Genomic DNA, 17,294 nt, shown 5'->3' with positions numbered 1-17,294 from the left:
TTGATTATAGACTACTTACTTAGCTTCATAATACAGTATTTGGAAATCATACATAACTTATTGAAATTGTAATGCTAGATTGAAAACAGAGAGAAAAATTCAGAAGCTTATTTTTACATAAAGAAATCTAAACATAAATACAGTTAGTTTTAGGCAGTATTTTATTGTGCTTTGTTTATTTTTTAGTAACTAATGTAAAATGGTGCTTTCTTCTGATGTTATTATGCAGAGCACGATGTGTAGAAATATGTGTATATTTAACCATCAGCACATTAGTTTTTTTTGTTCTACTTGACTGATTGTTGTTACTTAAATGGGCTACCTACTAATGACCATTAACATTAATGTTCCTCCCAAATGAGTGATTATGCATCATATACTGTGTTTCAGGTCTTGAACCAAAGGCAATGATTGATTTAAGTGAATTCAGAAACAGCAAAGTACTAAAACAGCAGCAATATAGAGCTGAAAACCATATTCTTTTGAAAGAGGTAAGTGATAAATCATATTTTTTGTAAGACCTACATAATAAAACTGCATTTGAATGGAGTGAAATACTTGTCTGTTAAATAATATGCAGATTGAAAGGCTAGAAGAAGAAAGAATTGAACTGAAAAAACAGGTTCGTAAGTTGGCTCAGGAGAAAGGAAGAAGAGTTGCAACAAATGGTAACGTATTTTTTTATAAAATATACTGCATGAAGATTCTGTCTGTAGTTACTAATATAGCTGTATTTTGTCTATTAATTCGCTTAAATTATAAGACAAAATAATTATCACTGAATCTGTAGGAAGAGGTGAGTGGTTTTGTATTTCTGTAGTCTTACAGCCCCGTAGCTTTTTGACTTGTGATGGCTAGTAACGCATCACTGAGAGTCATGCCATTGCCTTGTAGTTCTTAGATATGGAATGATCTCACCAAGATTTCCAGTAAATCTTTGTAATGGACTTGTTTCAGAAAACTTAAAAATTTAAATTCTGTGCCACCTAGGCAAACATAATCTACTCCAATGGAAAAGTTTACAGCTTCTTACCTTGCAGGTAGTTGAAAAATATAACTCATATATAGTAGCTTGAATATATTCCTTTGTTTGAAGTTTCCCCTCCCCCAAAATCATAATATTTTATTGTACATTTACTTACAATTAGCATTGGACACTGCTGACATGCAGATAACAGATAACTTTACTGAAGAGAAGTGGATGAATAAGAGGAAGCTTGATTTCTTGGACACCCATGATATTGCTGAAGTAAAGGCACAGGTAGGTTCATAAACCAAGTTCATAAGCATTTATTGTATTTCTGTTTCAAATAAATATAATATTGGTTTGTAAATATATTTTCAAATATTTTTATAAGCTTTTATTAACTGCTGTTAAAAAATCCCAAATTAATAATTTGTATTTTTTTTTGAATACTAATGAACATTTTTTATTTCTTGTGAGTACAGGCTAGCAACTCATGTAACATGGAAAGGAGAAACACATTTGCAGATAGAGAAGCACGAGTTAGCCTTTTGAAGTCAGAGAAAGATAGAGCTGAAAAGAGTAAGGCTGTGGGAAATCTACGTAGAACTTGTGGCATACTCGGGAATTTAAATCACTTGGAAAAAAATAGAAATGCTTCTTTGCTTCTTTTAGGTTCAAAACATGTGACAGAGTTGCAAGCAGTTAGTGACAACTGTAATTCAGAAACTCTTAGAATAAAAGAACTTTTCATATCACCAGAACTACAATTTACAGTGTCATCAGGGATAACAGATAATGCAGACATTACAGAGGTGTCAAAAGGCTCAAAATCAGACTGCACAGATTCATTTTCTATGTATCAGAGAACGTGGCAGACTTCAGAAGTAAATGACCAAAGTTACAGAAACAAAGCATCTTTTCCAAATCAAGTGTCTGTAACTTCTAATTCAGATCAAAGAAGTGAGGGAAATTTTTGTGCATGTCCATCTCTTGGCCAAAGCTCTCCGATTTCTTGTGCATCTGTTCTTGGAAAGCCAGTGACTCTCAAAACACAAAGAATGACATTGAAGGATAAGCCAGATTATTTGCAAATGAAGTTCTCTGATTTAAATACCTTTCAAGAAGATGGAGAAGGAAGGAACTGTATAAAAGAATGTCTGCAGGTGAAAACTTTGGAAAGTGAATTTGAAAATGAACATTCAGAATACTCAGGTCAAGTAGATCCTGTTGAGTATCTCATACAGCAGTTGAGAAGGGAATTAGCCTTTCTTAGATCACAGGTGAGGCTCCTGTATAATATGTGTGTGCTTATCTGTTGCAGTTATTTAGGAGATAAATTCAAATACTGAAGATATGTTGGTGTAATTTCATCTTTATTTAAATCTATGCAGTGATTAAAATAGAATTGGCACATTTTTTAAATTAGAACAAACAAATGCCCAAGTCATTAGTTTGCAGTTGATTTGTTGACTTAGCATCAAAAAATATAGTGATACATTTTCTTCCTGTCTGTGGAAAAAAATTGCAAAACACACGTGAACATCCCTATAGACACGTATGAAGAGGGAATAGTTTTTATTCTATTATCTTAAGTGCATTAGTGAAAACAAAATAATTATTTTCCTGCATACCACTTATTAATGCATAGATCTTTACCTCGCAAATGAATCAATGGTTGCAACTGTGTATTGAGCGACACAGTTTGTGGATAATCATCTTAAAATGTTTTTAAGTACACAAACAAATATCACAGTGCTAATTTGCAAGTACTAGTTGAATAAAGTAGGGACTGATTCAGTCCTTCAACGTAAAAGAAGAGATTTCTGTTAAACGATACAGATGTTATGTGACTAGACTACATCTAAAGAAAACAGATGGTGTAAAGTTAGACTTCTGGAATAAAAAAGGCCTTTCCTTCTGGGAAACTTCTAAAAAATTACTGAGTTTGTTCTTCAATCCTTTTATCTTGATCAATTGGCAGAGAAATGGATAATATCCATCAGTTCTCAGAAAAACTGAAAATATTTTCAATGAAAAATTTGATTTATTAAAAAGATCCATAATGATAAAATACTTTAGGTTCTTATTGGGGTTTTTGAAAACTTGATAGAATCGTAACAAGAACAGATTGATTTCAGGATACTTGCTGTGTTTTATTTATATGATAAATGATATTTAAAAAAAAATACTCTGGTAGCTTCCAAAATAGTTACTATAAGGTGCTGTGTTACTTTTTGTATAGCGCAGGTCTTTGTTTTTGGTACCTGAGAGATATTTGGGGCATGAATCAAGTCAGTTTCTGCAGAGTCTCACAGTCCTACCTGTGTTATATACTTGTAGACTGTTGTTCCAACTGCTGCATGACTAAGAGTTTGTGTTTTCCTGGACAGTATTATATGGGGTATACCTTGTGTAATTCTCCTAGTAAATCTGTCTCTGCTGCACTTGCATTTCAGTCAGGAGATTCATATATGGGCTAGGAAGTTTTCATGAAGGCATAGTCCCAGTTTGAGAAAAAGCTGGGACTAGTACACTAGATGACTAAAATTATATTTTGAATGGATCTAGAAAACGTGTTTGTTATTTGTCTCGGTTTTGATGAGGAAACATCATGGTTACAATAGATGAGATCAGAAAATAGGTTTTTCCTACCTTGAACTGAAGTATTTTGGAACTGATTGAATTTCCGTTGAGCCCTGCTGAGCTATGGTCAACATGTAAGTAACCGATCGAATAATAAATCTGTGTGTGTCATGCATTTTTCTACTATACGTCATTTTTTCCATGCTATGGGAGTATGCTTTTCTACTTTGGTTTCTCTTAAAATACTCTTAACCAAGCTACAGCATGAATAATGCCTGTTAATTGCATTTTTAGCAGAAAAGAATAAGTGTTTTTTGATAATTTAGCAGATAGGTCTTGGAAATATAAACACATACAAAAATGGAGATAGAATCATATACTAATAACTTCTTTATTTTAAGAATGAGCAGATATACAGAGATTTGTTGATTAAGAACATGCTGAATAGTTATCCAGAATTACAGCTTGAAAAATGGAGAAGCCAGGCAGTACAGGTAGTACAAGGTGTTAAAGAGAAGAAAAAAAAAAAAAAGAAAAAAATAAATATATAAAGCTTATCTATGCTTTAAATACTTTTTTCCTGATGATTTTGTTGCTATAAATAATGATTTTGTTGCTATAAATTACCTTGATTGTTCCCATCATAGTAACACATTATTTCAGTTTGTATACTGCATCAGTGACTATGTCACTACCAAATATAATTAGTTAGTAATATTTTTAAGTGTTTATTTTCATTTAACATTTCTTAACCATAGAGTCTTAATGAGAATTCTAATATTCCTAAATTACAATTGTTATTTTTCTTTTATTTTCTTTAGAATGAGTACCTCGCAAAAGAACTAAGTGAAAGAGAGAGAGATTTGGAAAAGAACAGGACTGTAATAGTCACATTTCAATCTAAATGTAAGTTGGAACATGTTTTAAAGCCAGGGAATGCTATCAGGTTCCTGCAGATTGTTTGTTTATTTGTACTTTTTTTTCTTTGTGACTATGACCACAGCTATCCATCTGTACAGTTTCTTTTAAATGCAGTTTATTTTGGTATCTTTCACAATGATTGAATTTGCCTTGTACATGGAATGTTTTTATACAATTGTTCTGATAACCTCATGAATTGTGGAATTTTTGGTTGTGAATTGGTTTAAATTGGTAACACAATGATTACAAAATAATATAAATAGCATTTGCAAACTGGAATTTCCTTGAATTCTCTTTAATGCTGTTTTGTAAATATATGTGTTTATGTGTGTATATAAAAACATGTTTAGTTTTGCTAATTTTAAACTTAAATTAATGGTAGTAGTACAAGAAACATAGTTTATTCATACTAAATACATTAAACTAGGATCTTTCCTAGTTTCCTTAAAACTCCATTTTTATACAGAAGCATTTCCAAGATCACCATATTTCTGGATCTGTGAAAGCTGATCAGACAAGCTACTAAAAAAGTGAAAACAGTGGCAGGAAATATTGAAGAATGGAAGGTTCAGTAAAGCCAAATGTTCCCATGAAGGATTTATCTGTTATTTTACTGATATTTCTCCAGCAAAATACACTGTTGGGAAGTACCTAGCAGATCTACTTTAAAATTCATAGTTAGGTCTGTATATAATATGAACAATCTTCTTGTGTATCAAATCAAGAGGTATTATGATGAAATGTCTAACTCATTTAACAAAAAAACTAACTCAGTTTTTACTGCTTTTAGACACATTAACAATATTTTTTACAGTAAAAGAATTATCAGAAGAGAATAAACAACTTGAACAAGGAATGAAAGAAATATTGCAAGCTGTCAAGGAAATGCAGAATGATCCAAGCGTGAAGGGAGGAGAAACAGCCTTAACAATCCCTAGTTTGGACCGTTTAGTTAATGTAAGCTTGCTCGCTTATTTGACCTTATAGGATTTTAAGGTTATATAGATATATATATATATAATATATATATATATTTTATATTATTGGGTTATTGTATAATTAAATAGTAACTGGTATATACTTTCTTGCTTACAAGTGGGAGTACATAACATGATTCCTCTGTAAAAAGGCAAATGAAAAATATACAACAAGAAGAAATTGCCAACAGAAAAAAAAAAATGAAAAAAATCTTCTATCCCTTCAGCTGAATAGTATAAAACTGTCCTGGTCAAGTTTATTGTCTTATACGTAAAGTTTAAGATTAATGCTCATTTGCATGCCTTGTTGTTGTCTGTGTTCTTTGCATATCTGTCCAGGACCTGCAGGAAATGTTGAAGAAAAATTTCTTATTCAAACATCTTCCTGAAAAATTAGTATTTTCACAGGCAAATGCAATTATTTATATTATGGTATATGATATAAATTATGTGTCATCGGCAAACAGATTAGTAGATTTGAAAAAACTTAAAATGTCTTGCTTTTTTGGCTAAATTTATGTAGCTTAAAACCGGTTCCAGTTTATTATGGAAAAACAAAGCTTTTCTCTGTTTTTTCTCTGTTTTGTTAATTTAATATTTACTGTGTTAGGCAATTGAATCAAAAAACACGGAAGGAATCTTTGATGCTAGTGTGCACTTGAAAGCTCAGGTTGACCAACTTACAGGACGAAATGAAGAATTAAGAAAGGAACTGAAAGAGAGTCAGAAGGAGGCAACAAGTTTCTCTAATCAGCTGGCAAATGCAAATGAAAAGGTATACAATTTATCTTCCATAAGTTAATTTGTACTTAAAAGTTTCTGCTGTGATAATTTAGAACAAAAATACACTATGCATAAGATACTGGATTTAGCTTAAGTGACCAGTGTGATTATAAATATATATATATATATGTATAGATATAAATATATACATATATATATTTATAAACTGGTAAATCAATATATATATATATATATATATATATTGATAAAAAGAGCAAACTGGTAAATCAATATATATATATTGAGTATATATTATATATATACTCAATATATATATATTGATTTACCAGTTTGCTCTTTTTAAGTTCAAATCTTACTCTTCTTAATGTTACTTCATCGTGTGAGTATCATATGATGTTGTACACCAAGCATGGCTGTGGAATTTTATTTTACAACAAGCAAAATTTAATTTTTCCCTTTAGAATATCTTTGGTAATACATACAAGATTTGCCAGTAACTAATACTCTTGTAGACTCATAGAAAGGGACCTTAAAGATCATCTAGTTCCAACCCCCTGCTGTGGGCAGGGATGTCATCCAGTAGATCGGGTTGCTCAGGGTCCCGTCCAGCCTGGCCTTGAACACATTCAGGGATGGGGAATCCACAGCTTCTCTGGGCAGCCTGTGCTAGTGCCTCACCACCCTCCTATTTCTTAGACAGGAGGAATATAACATTACTTTTTTAGTTTAAAATGGTTTCCCCTTGTTATATCACTACACTGCCTGGCAAAGAGCTCACCCCACACCCCACATCTTTTCTGTAGGCTGCCTTTAGATATTAGAAGCCTACTATGAGGAATCTCCAGAGCATTCTCTTCTGCAGGCTGAACAACCCCAGCTCTCTCAGCCTGTGTTCATAAGAGGTACTCCATCCCTCTGATCATCCTTGTGGTCCTCCTCTGGACCTGCTCTAACAGGTTCATGTCTTAGAGACCCTACAGCTGAATGCAATTCTGTAGAATACATTCTCTAGTAATATTCTGGAATAGTGTTTTTTGTACTGTTACACTAGAGAACTAGAAAGCTTTTAAGAAGTTAAAGAGCAAAGATTTATTTAGAATAAACCATCAAATAACCACTGCAATAGTTCTATCCAAACTGTATATTTTTAGAAATTATATAAGTGTACTGTATAAACAGTTCAGAATAAAACTAAAAGTATGTGAATCTGCCCTGATTGCTGTAGTGGTTTGATCAATTTGGCTCAAGCTACTGTGCATTTAATTATTCACATAATCACAGGTTTTTTTAAAAGGTTATTTTCTAAGAGTGTTTGAATTCTTTAGAATATAAGTGGAACTGAATTAGATTGTTAATAGCAACTAATTTAACTTAGGAAAACTAATATATTTTCCATCAGGTGCATTTTAATTAAATAACAGGAGTTACTTTGTTTATTAGATTACTCAACTGAAAAATGAAATTTGCTTATTACGTCAATCAGAAGGCGCTAACATTGTCTTCAAAACAGTGAATCTTCCAGAAGGGATGGCTCCTTCAAGTGTTAACATGATTAATTCTCTGAATGAATACTTAATACGTCTTATACAGGTAAATCATTTATTCTTTTTTATCAAGAATATTTGTAACACAGAGCAGCTTTCTCCAAAATCTACTGTCATGCCACATATGGACATGGAAGAACTTTCCAAAATAATTTTGAAGTTTTAACATCTGTAAATTTTTGGGGCTATTCTTTTTTTTGTTTTGTTTTGTTTTGTTTGTTTGTTTGTTTAAAGCTGTAAATGTTTTGAAGTGCTGTAAACCTGGAAACTAAAAATTGTTTATTTGACAACAATTTGGTTTTGTCTGTTTAAAGTGGGAATTTTGATCTAAAAATCTTCCTTAAATTTCTCCAGTTTTACACTTTTTACAAGAAATTCTGTCACTACTTTCTGAATTTCTGGGCCTGAATGTGCAAATCCTACTTTGATCTCTTTTTCTCTGTATAGTAAAGGTCTTTATTTACTGTATGAATTTTCATTCCATTATGTCAAAATTATGTCAGCATACAAATAAGTGTGAATAAGTACATTGAAACTGAAGCTTGTGTTTTCCATGGGAAGCATAGAGACCAAACATACATGTATAGTAAAGAACAACTATTTATTTAAGAAATGCAGGAGAAATAAATTGTGTTATTATTATATTATTTTTTTCTGTCTTTGATTACTTTTGTTTATTAGATAATACTTTTAGTTGCATATGATGATAATATAGAAAGGTACTTAGGAATGTGAAAAGAAAGCATGACTTCCTAGATAGATGTTCAATTAGTATTCTTTGTAGACTAAATATGTGGGCTAAGAACAGTGTTGTAAACTTTTGGAGCTGTAATCCATAGAGCATTTTTGCACTATTTCACACCTAGTAATATGAATGCCAGTGTTTATTGGACTTTTTTTTTCATTTGTTGCTTCTACAGAAAAAGATATTTCATATATTCAGTTCACAAAATTGATACAGATGAATTGACAGAAATATCTATCATGAAAAACAAAAGAGAAAACTGTAATTTTAACTAATGCTTTCACACTTAAAACCTATATTAAAGACTTCAATATTTTTATTTGGAAAATTAGGAACTGGAAAATAAAGAACAGTTACTTAAACAATTAGAAGACTCAGTAAAGGACTATAAGCGAAAATTTGCAGTAATTCGTCATCAACAAGGCTTGCTTTATAAAGAGTATCAAAGGTATTGTTCTCTGAATTCTGAAGGTTCAGGTATCTAAATGTTTAATAATTTTGAGTACGAGATTCATTATTATGTTGAAGTGTTCTTTAGTTAGTGTTATAAATGCTGCTACTCTTGGATACTCTTCATGCACTTCTTTAGTCCTGTAAAGGCTCAGAAAGCTTAAAAACTACTTTTTTCTACCAGATCTTTTTCATAGTGCATACTTTATAATGAGGACTGCAAGATTTCATATCTTCAGTCCCTCATGCTTGTTTCTCTTTCAGACTCTCAGTTCTTTGTATGTGTCATTGAATCCAATTTCTATAAAGTTCTTCTTATGGTCAAAGGATCTTTATTTGGTAAAAGCATAGAAGTCAATCTGTTGATTTGGGTTCTTAACACACTATTAGTTATATCCTTTCTATGTTTGGGCTGAAAATAGCAGTCACTGGATGGCTTTTTGAATAAGAGTGTTTCATCTTGTAGGAACTTCTGTGTGTTCTTTGAATCAGTTAAGACTTTCCAGACATTAGTCAAAGACACTATTTTTGTTTGATACATGAAAGTTACAGCTTTTTGAAAATATTAAAGACTATTGTATGCTGCCTCGTTAATAAGATTAGGTACCTCAGTCATAGGGATAAGACGATAACTCAAGGCTTCAGTAATTTCTTGAAAATCTTCAAAGGGGTTACAGGTTTAAGTAAGGGAAGGAGATTCTTTGATGTGACGTCCCATAAAGACTCACTTCAGAGCACCTTCCTCCTTTTCCTCCATTTTCCTCCATGATAGAGGAGATACCCTTTGAAGAGAAAATATTACTTAGAGATCAGGGACTGAGAAAGGGAAACTCTTTAAGATGTTCTATTCTCTAAGATATTCTGAAACACCCTTGATTATTTGTTTAGACTAACCTAAACTATCTTATACGGTCTATAGGAACTTCCTCATTAGATGTGTATAGACAGTTCACAATCTTTTGTTTCCAAATAAATAAATAAAAGTGAGTAGAGGAGAGTAGTTTGGGCCACAACAAGGCTTAATGCTTTTATGTTTGTTTGTTTTTTTTTTCTTTTCAGTAAAATAGAAAAAAAATAGAATGGGAAATCAGGTTGTTTATGCATTTGAAATAAAATGAATGCAAAGAAATAAAGACTTACAAGACCGTTGAAACTTTGAGTTAATATTATAGCCATTGCCTGCCGTTATATTTAGAAATCTGACCTCTAATGTTGATTTTGAATATGGGAAACCTAAGTTTTATTTTGAGGGAAAATCATTAATCTAGCAGCAACCTGAACAGAGGAGATAAGCTTTCAGTTATCCACCCACAATTTATAATGTCTTTTCCGAATTGCATTTTGAAATTCACCAAGCACTTCGTGATTGTAAATGAAAACGTGTAATTGCTGTTTTAGTGAAAAGGAAATCTGGCAGAAAGAATCAGAAAAAATGAAAGAGGAAAAGAAAAAGCTAGAAGAGCAAAAAGAACAGGATGCTACAAAAATAAAGGAGTATTCTGTAAGTAACTTTGTTGCTTCCAAAGTAGATGTGGAAAAACATATTAAGAAGAAGAAGAAATGTTTTAAAATAATTCTATAATTTGTTAGAAGGTGAAAATGTTGCAGAGGAAAACTTCTCGATTAAAACGAAATCAGTCAGTGAACTGTACATTCAGAATCAGTATCAACAATACAAAAGGTAAATCATGTTATTGATACACCTACGAAGTGTTACTGTAAGCCTAAGAAGTGGAATCCCTGCCAGCTGTCATGGCATTTTTTAATGGCTTCAGGCTTCCAGGGTTCTGGTGTATTTTTCTAGCCACATGCGTACTCTTCATAAAATGAGAGAATGACTTGCACTGGAAGGGACCTTAAAGATCATCCAGTGCCAACCCCACACCATGGGCAGAGATACTGCCCACTAGATCAGGTTGCCCCAGCCTGCCTGGCATTGAGCACCTCCAGGGATGGGGAATCCACAGCTTCTCTGGGCATCCTGTGCTTCATGCTCCTGGGCATTTCAGTGCTTCATCATCCTATGAGTAAAAAACTTCCACCTAATGCCTGATCTAAATCTCCCCTCTTTTAGTTTAAAACCATTCCCCCTTGTCCTATTACTATCTGCCTGAGCAAAGAGTCACTCTCCGTCTTTTTTAAAGTATTGCAAGGCTGCAGTGAAGTCTCCCTGGAGCCTTCTCTTCTCCAGACTAAATATCCCCAGCACTGTTTATAGGATAGGTGCACCAGCCCTCTGATCATCTTCATGGCCATCCTCTGGATTTACTCTAACAGGCGTTCCTTGTGCTCTAACATGGGCCGCAGACCTGGATACAGCACTCCAAGTGGGGCATCACAAAGGCAGAGTAGAGGTGGACAATCACCTCCCTTGTCTTCCTGGTCACACTTCTGTTGATGCAGGCCGGAATACACTGGGCTGCCTGGTCTGCAAATGCACACCTCTGGCTGTTGTCATGTTTTTTGTTGACCAGAACCCCAAAGTCCTTCTCCAAAAGGCTGTTCTTAATGTGTTCTTCTCCCAGCCTGTTCTCATGTTTGGGACTGCCTTGACCCAGGTTCAGCACCCTGCACTTGTCCTTGTTGAACCTCATTAGGTTTACATGGGCTCACTTAACTGGTTTGTGCAGGTCCCTTTGGATGGCATCCCTTCCTTCTTTTGTGTCAGCTGCACCACTCAGCTTGGTGACGTCTACAAACTTGCTCAGGGTACACTTGTCCACCCTTCAAAACTGTCTCTCTCCAATTTAGAGATAAAGATGTCCTGTGGGACATTAAGCTCACTGAAAACTGGAAGTTTACAGCTCAAATTCTTGCTCCTTGCGTGCTTGCTGAGATGATGGCAAAGCTAAAGCTCACGTGCCTTCTGTTACCTGAGTCACTATGGTTTCCTCTTCGAGTGCCTCCCAGGTTTTGCATTTGTATCCATAGGATCATAGTAGTCATGTGATTACTTCACAAATATTAGCTTAAGCCTCGAAGTGGGAAATTATTAGTTCTTTTTAGGTACTACAGTAATTCTGTTTGGTTTAGAAAACGATTCAAATACTTTTTTTTTTTTTTTATTCTAAATGCTATATTAGACTAGTAAAAGGGGAAAAATGAAGATTATGTAGAGAATTTGTTTCTAAGTTAAAAATGTCAGCATTAGCTGGAATTCCTGCTAGTCCAATGTATTTACCTTCTATTCCTCAGAAACAAGTAACTTTGAAGATTAAAAATTTTAAAATTATATATTAAAATGTTAAGATTAAAATGTGTGTGTTGAGAGTGTATGTGTTTTAATAGAAGAAATAAATTATTTCAGATTAATAGAGCTTTTACAGTGAGCATAGAAAATGTATTTCAACAAGGCAAGCTTGTCAATATAGTTGAGTTTTACCATGTTTCTGTACGAGGTTCTTTTTAAAATGTTTTTACAGAATTTACTCAGTGCACTTCAGCTGGATCCTGATGAAACAAAAAAAATACTTGCAGAAAATAATAGAAAAATAACTGTTTTACGAGTTAATGAAAGGTCATTAACAAGGCAGTATACCACTTTACTTGAAATGGAACGGCATCTTAGAAAAGAAAATGAGAAACTGAAGAGTGAAATGACACATATGGAGACTGCAGTTATAGGGAAAATCGGACACTTGCAGCGATTCAAGGTATAGTTAATAATAGTAATAGTCCACTTTTTTATTTTAAAAGTTTGGCAATAAATATACTTTTTTTTTTTTTTTATGGGACAATTCTAGTTTGTTAAATGCCTTACACAGGTGCTTGCTAAATGCTGTGTTGCCAAAACATTTTTTGTATTTAAATGAGCATCATAGTACAAAATCTGTCAGTTTTCTGCTTCTGAGGTTGTTAACACAAGTCCTTTTTATTGAAATTGTCATATGAAAACAAATCTCACTTTTTGGCCTTTCAATTTGATAGGGCCAAAGGTTTAGGATCATAATAATAAGGATTAACTCATCTTTATAAAATATGGTTTTGACAGTGCTTTGTGACAGGGCATTGTAGAGGCTATTAATGATAAAATTGCCTAGACAGTTCAATACCAGTGAAATTTTGTCAATGTTTATTGCAAGCAATGCATAAAGTTGTATATTAATTTAGTAAAGCAAACCAGTATCATATGTTAAAACATTGTATTAACTGGTATTCTTTTTTCTGTGGAGTAAATTTTATTTTCCTATTTAAAAATTTAGGAAACAGTAGTAACTCATTGTATTGATTGTTTTCATAGGAAATGGCTAGCTTTAAGATTGCAGCTCTGCAAAAAGTATTGGATGGTAGTGTGCCATTATCTGAGTTAGAACTGGCTAATAAGCAGTATAATGCATTAACTGCTAAATACAGAGATATGTTACAAAAAGATAACTTGCTCGTCCAACGGACAACAAACATGGAGCATATGGAGGTAATGTCTGTGTTACATTTAAACCTTAAGGGAAGAAAAAAACAGACCTCATTATACATTCATTCTGCATTGTTTTTTCCTCTCAATTAATAGAAAGATGAAATAGAAGTTCCAACACTAGTTGGGACAGTTATAACTAGTTGCTAGTTATAACAGTTCCATAGCGGGTATGAGCTGTTGGAGCAAGTCTTGCTGTTGCTATCAAATTTTAATTTGCTTACATGGTACTTTGTCAGTGTACTAAGAAACTTATGAAAAGTCCCAGATTTCATTTCAATGGGCATATATAAAATTTTTTTTGGTGTGTGTTTTTGTTTTTTTTTTTTTTTTTGCTTGTTTGCATTAAGTTAAGCTGTGGGCATATTTCTTCACAACATATTTTTAATGCTTTGATTACCAAAACCAGGCTGGCAGAAGGAATACTTAGTATAATCTTAGGTGTTGGAGGTCATAAGGAAAGCAGAATGAGTGTAGATGCTTTCAAAGCTTCCTGACAAAGTAAGCACTTTTACTCATTCCTGAGTTACAGTAATGAAATGTTCACTTCCAAAAGGCACTAAGTGTGAAATGAACAAATAAATCACCAAATGTTCATGACATGTTTGCAGTACACATCATGTTAGGATCATGTTTTCAGTTAGGAGCTGAAAATCTGTGAATTTCTATTCTCGAGTAGAATGGATTTTCATAGAGGTCTGTGAAGCTGATTTGAAAGATGTGTTGCTACCTTCCACCTTACGTTCATGTCAGAAGTAAGTTCATGTCAAGTCCAAGAAGGCTTGAATAGTTCTTGTAACATTCTTGTCTATTGGGTTGTCTGTGGTTGACAAGGGCTAAATGCATGTGATGGGTAAACTTGCTGTACTTTGTCTCTTTGGAATCAGATTGGCGCATTTCACCTAAACAAGGAATGATTCCTTCTCTATTTTAAGGATTTTTTTGTATGTATGAAAACTTGCAACCCCAATTCAGTAATTTCACAGAGCTAAATAATCATTCATCAATAGCAAACTAAAAATGTGTTCAAAAAAATTCAAAATTGAAAATTAATATTAAGAATTCCTTTTTTTTTTTTTTTGTTAACGTGGAAATTTGTGTTTCTATCTGAAGGAGAGGGGGAACATTTACAAAACCAATGTTTGGCATCGTATTAGATGCCTACAAGAAGCATGTGATCTGTCTCAAACATGTACTTATGAGCAAAATGAAATACCTTTCTTCCCTTCCCATTGGTAATCATAGGCTTAGTATGATAACCTTAGAGTATAAATTAGATGAAGAAATCTAGGAACCATAGTCAACTGTGACAGTAAATATTCGTGGTAATAGTCGTTGACAGTAAGATACAGCAAAAAGAACTTAGTGCATCATAAAATCATTCAGAATGGATTATTAGGCAGCTTAAGCTATTCTGTTCCAATGCATATTAATTAATGGGTTGTGCATAGGTAAAATCTGTTTATTTAAAAGACTTTATGGGTCCTAAACATCAAACATGCTAGAATTAGTTTTCAACTTTTCTGTCATACAGCGTGAAAATGAATCCTTGAAAGCACAGATAAATTTATTGAGTAAGGAACTGGAAATCACAAAAGAGAAACTTCATACTATAGAACAGGCTTGGGAACAAATGACTAAACTGGGTAAGTATGAAAGTTGTATTGCAACACTAAAAAATAAACGGTATGTCCTGTGTAAAAGTAACATTTTAAAATTCATGTGTCTGTTTAAAATAAAAATGAAAAATTCAAAATTGTTTTGTATCTTTTGTTAAGTCTTAGTTTTTTTCAAATAATTTGTTGTGTGTGTGTGTGTTTATTTTTTTTACTATTACTTTTTTTCTTTTGTATTGTTTCATTTTACTTACCTATTCTACCAAAATGGAGTTTGGTATTTTTCTCCTCAAAATATTTTTGAATATAGGGGATGACAATGCCATGGACAAGGCCTCAAAAGCGATAACCAACAGTGAAATTTTGTCCATTTCTAAGAAAATTGCAATGCTGGAAATGAAGGAACTAAATGAAAGACAGAGAGCAGAACATTCACAACACATGTATGAACATTTAAGGAATACACTAAAGCAAGTAGAAGAACGCAATTTTGAATTAGAAACAAAGTTTGCTGAGGTAAATCTGCTTTGACACGTCTTAGAAGCATATTTTTGAATTTTTCAAAAAGAATGAGTTATATATCATTATGGCTCTGACAAATTTATGATGCAAAATATAGCTAATGTAGTTGGCTTTAGGAGCTGCGATTTTGCATGGACTGGACATCTGTTTAAAAAAAAAAAAGTTTATTTCAAACAGTAGTTATTCTCTGTAAAACGCATGATGAGCAACTTTACAGATAGTTTCTTAGTTCTTCAGCAGATTCCTAGAAAAGAGCCTGTTTGCGACCTATTTCTTGTCTAATTTATACGATCCGTGTTTTGCAAATTTTCCCATAATTGTCAATGATTCTAAACATGCTAGAACTTTGCAGCCCTTTTGCCAATGGCATGATTCTTTTGCAGACTGTGTTCTTCTGTCATGTGTCAAGCATTTTCTGTAATACAGGAATAAAAGTCGTGCTGTTGCAGGTTATGATCCTTATGTGTGCAAGTTTGTGGGGCCAGATGAGACTAGAGAAATGGTTGTCCCCCCGTAGTTGGCTCTGGTGAAGCCATACCTCAAGTACTGTGTTCAGTTTTGGGCCCCTCACTACAAGAAGGACATCAATGTGCTGGAGTGTTTACGAAGAAGAGCAAGGAAGCTGGTGAAGGGTTTAGAAAAAAAGGCTTACAAGGAGCAGCTGAGGGAGCTGGGATTGTTTAGCTTGGTGAAGAGGAGGCTCAAGGGAGACCTTATTGTACTTCACAATTACATTAAAGGAGTTTGTAATGAGGTGGGGATTGGTCCCTTCTCCCACACACCAAGTGGTAAAACAAGTGGAATGGCTTCAAGCTGTGATGGGGAGGTTTAGCTTGAATATTAGGAGAAATTTATTTACTGAATGTGTTGTGTGGCATTGGAACAGGCTGCCCAGGGAGTAGTTGAGTCACCATCCCTGGAAGTGTTCAAGAAATGTGTAGATCTAGAACTTTGTACAGTACTAGGTTAAAGGTTGTAAAAGATGATCTTAGAGGTCTTTTCCAACCTGTATGATTCCATGATTATAATTCCTCTTATATCCATCTTAATCTTGCTATTTTTTCCCCTCAATATTCCTATTTGAAAGTTGTTCGATGAATAAATTATGTAGTAGGAGGAGACTTCATTCTAATTCCAGTCTAAATTTGTTTTTAATCAGTTGTGTGCCAGTATTGGCTTACAACCTAAACAAAAATGAAGAATAGTTCTGTTGATAGGTATCGATAGATTGTATTCATTCCCCTTTCTCATGCTTTACCAGACTACAGTCTAGTCTATTTTAATCTGCTGTGGACTCTCCATTTCTCTGTCATTTTAGTAGTGTTTGTTACACTGTTCTGATTTGAATTAATCGGGAAAATGGAGTATCTGAAAGATCATAAAGCTTTTCAGCAGCAGTATTGTTAAAGCCCATTATGATGGAATGACTTATTTCATTAAGAAATATCTCAAGTACTGCACACAAAGATAACATCTCCCTTTTTCTGTTTTGAATATGTTACCTGTCTTGTGATATACTTAGGTATGCTGGTCTTCCTTCGTTTTTATTTGATGAACTCCTAATACCATATTTTTTTCTTAGTGGTTCCTCTGCATATTCCTTTTTAACCTCATTTCTGTAGCTCTAAAATGTCCATTTTCTATTTCGTGTATTCTTGTTGCCAAGAATTCCTAAATGAGCATGATTCCTTTCTTTTTTCCGATGTAACAAGATTGTGTTAAACTTAATTAATGAAAATCGTGAGATCACTTTCACTTTAAGAGTTGAAAGGAAATCCTCGCCTTTTGAGCTCATAACTCTATTTCAACATGAC

The 17,294-nt window shown here is 33.4% G+C and overlaps 1 protein-coding gene across 6 annotated transcripts in view; it reads left to right on the top strand.

Moving 5' to 3' along the window:
* The window catches only part of CEP290 (centrosomal protein 290), a 54,117-nt gene that overhangs the window by 11,131 nt on the left and 25,692 nt on the right, over window positions 1-17,294 (top strand). For 5 of the 6 annotated variants that reach the window (XR_011091412.1, XM_068667679.1, XM_068667686.1 and 2 more), the window contains exons 16-28: window positions 391-491; window positions 581-668; window positions 1,149-1,261; window positions 4,372-4,456; window positions 5,286-5,428; window positions 6,059-6,223; window positions 7,633-7,782; window positions 8,814-8,929; window positions 10,330-10,432; window positions 12,354-12,584; window positions 13,172-13,345; window positions 14,877-14,988; window positions 15,269-15,474. Coding sequence is in view for 5 of the 6 variants with exons in the window: in XM_068667679.1 (XP_068523780.1) it covers window positions 391-491; window positions 581-668; window positions 1,149-1,261; window positions 4,372-4,456; window positions 5,286-5,428; window positions 6,059-6,223; window positions 7,633-7,782; window positions 8,814-8,929; window positions 10,330-10,432; window positions 12,354-12,584; window positions 13,172-13,345; window positions 14,877-14,988; window positions 15,269-15,474 (1,787 nt within the window). In the remaining variant the exon portion in view is untranslated. The remainder of the gene's footprint in view (window positions 1-390; window positions 492-580; window positions 669-1,148; window positions 1,262-4,371; window positions 4,457-5,285; window positions 5,429-6,058; window positions 6,224-7,632; window positions 7,783-8,813; window positions 8,930-10,329; window positions 10,433-12,353; window positions 12,585-13,171; window positions 13,346-14,876; window positions 14,989-15,268; window positions 15,475-17,294) is intronic. The other variant, XM_068667695.1, reaches the window with a different exon arrangement.

This window comes from Anas acuta, chromosome 1 (genome assembly GCF_963932015.1).
Source record: "Anas acuta chromosome 1, bAnaAcu1.1, whole genome shotgun sequence".
Taxonomy (NCBI): domain Eukaryota; kingdom Metazoa; phylum Chordata; class Aves; order Anseriformes; family Anatidae; genus Anas; species Anas acuta.
Note: the sequence above shows the minus strand (reverse complement) of the source record. Positions and strands in the feature narration are given on the sequence as shown.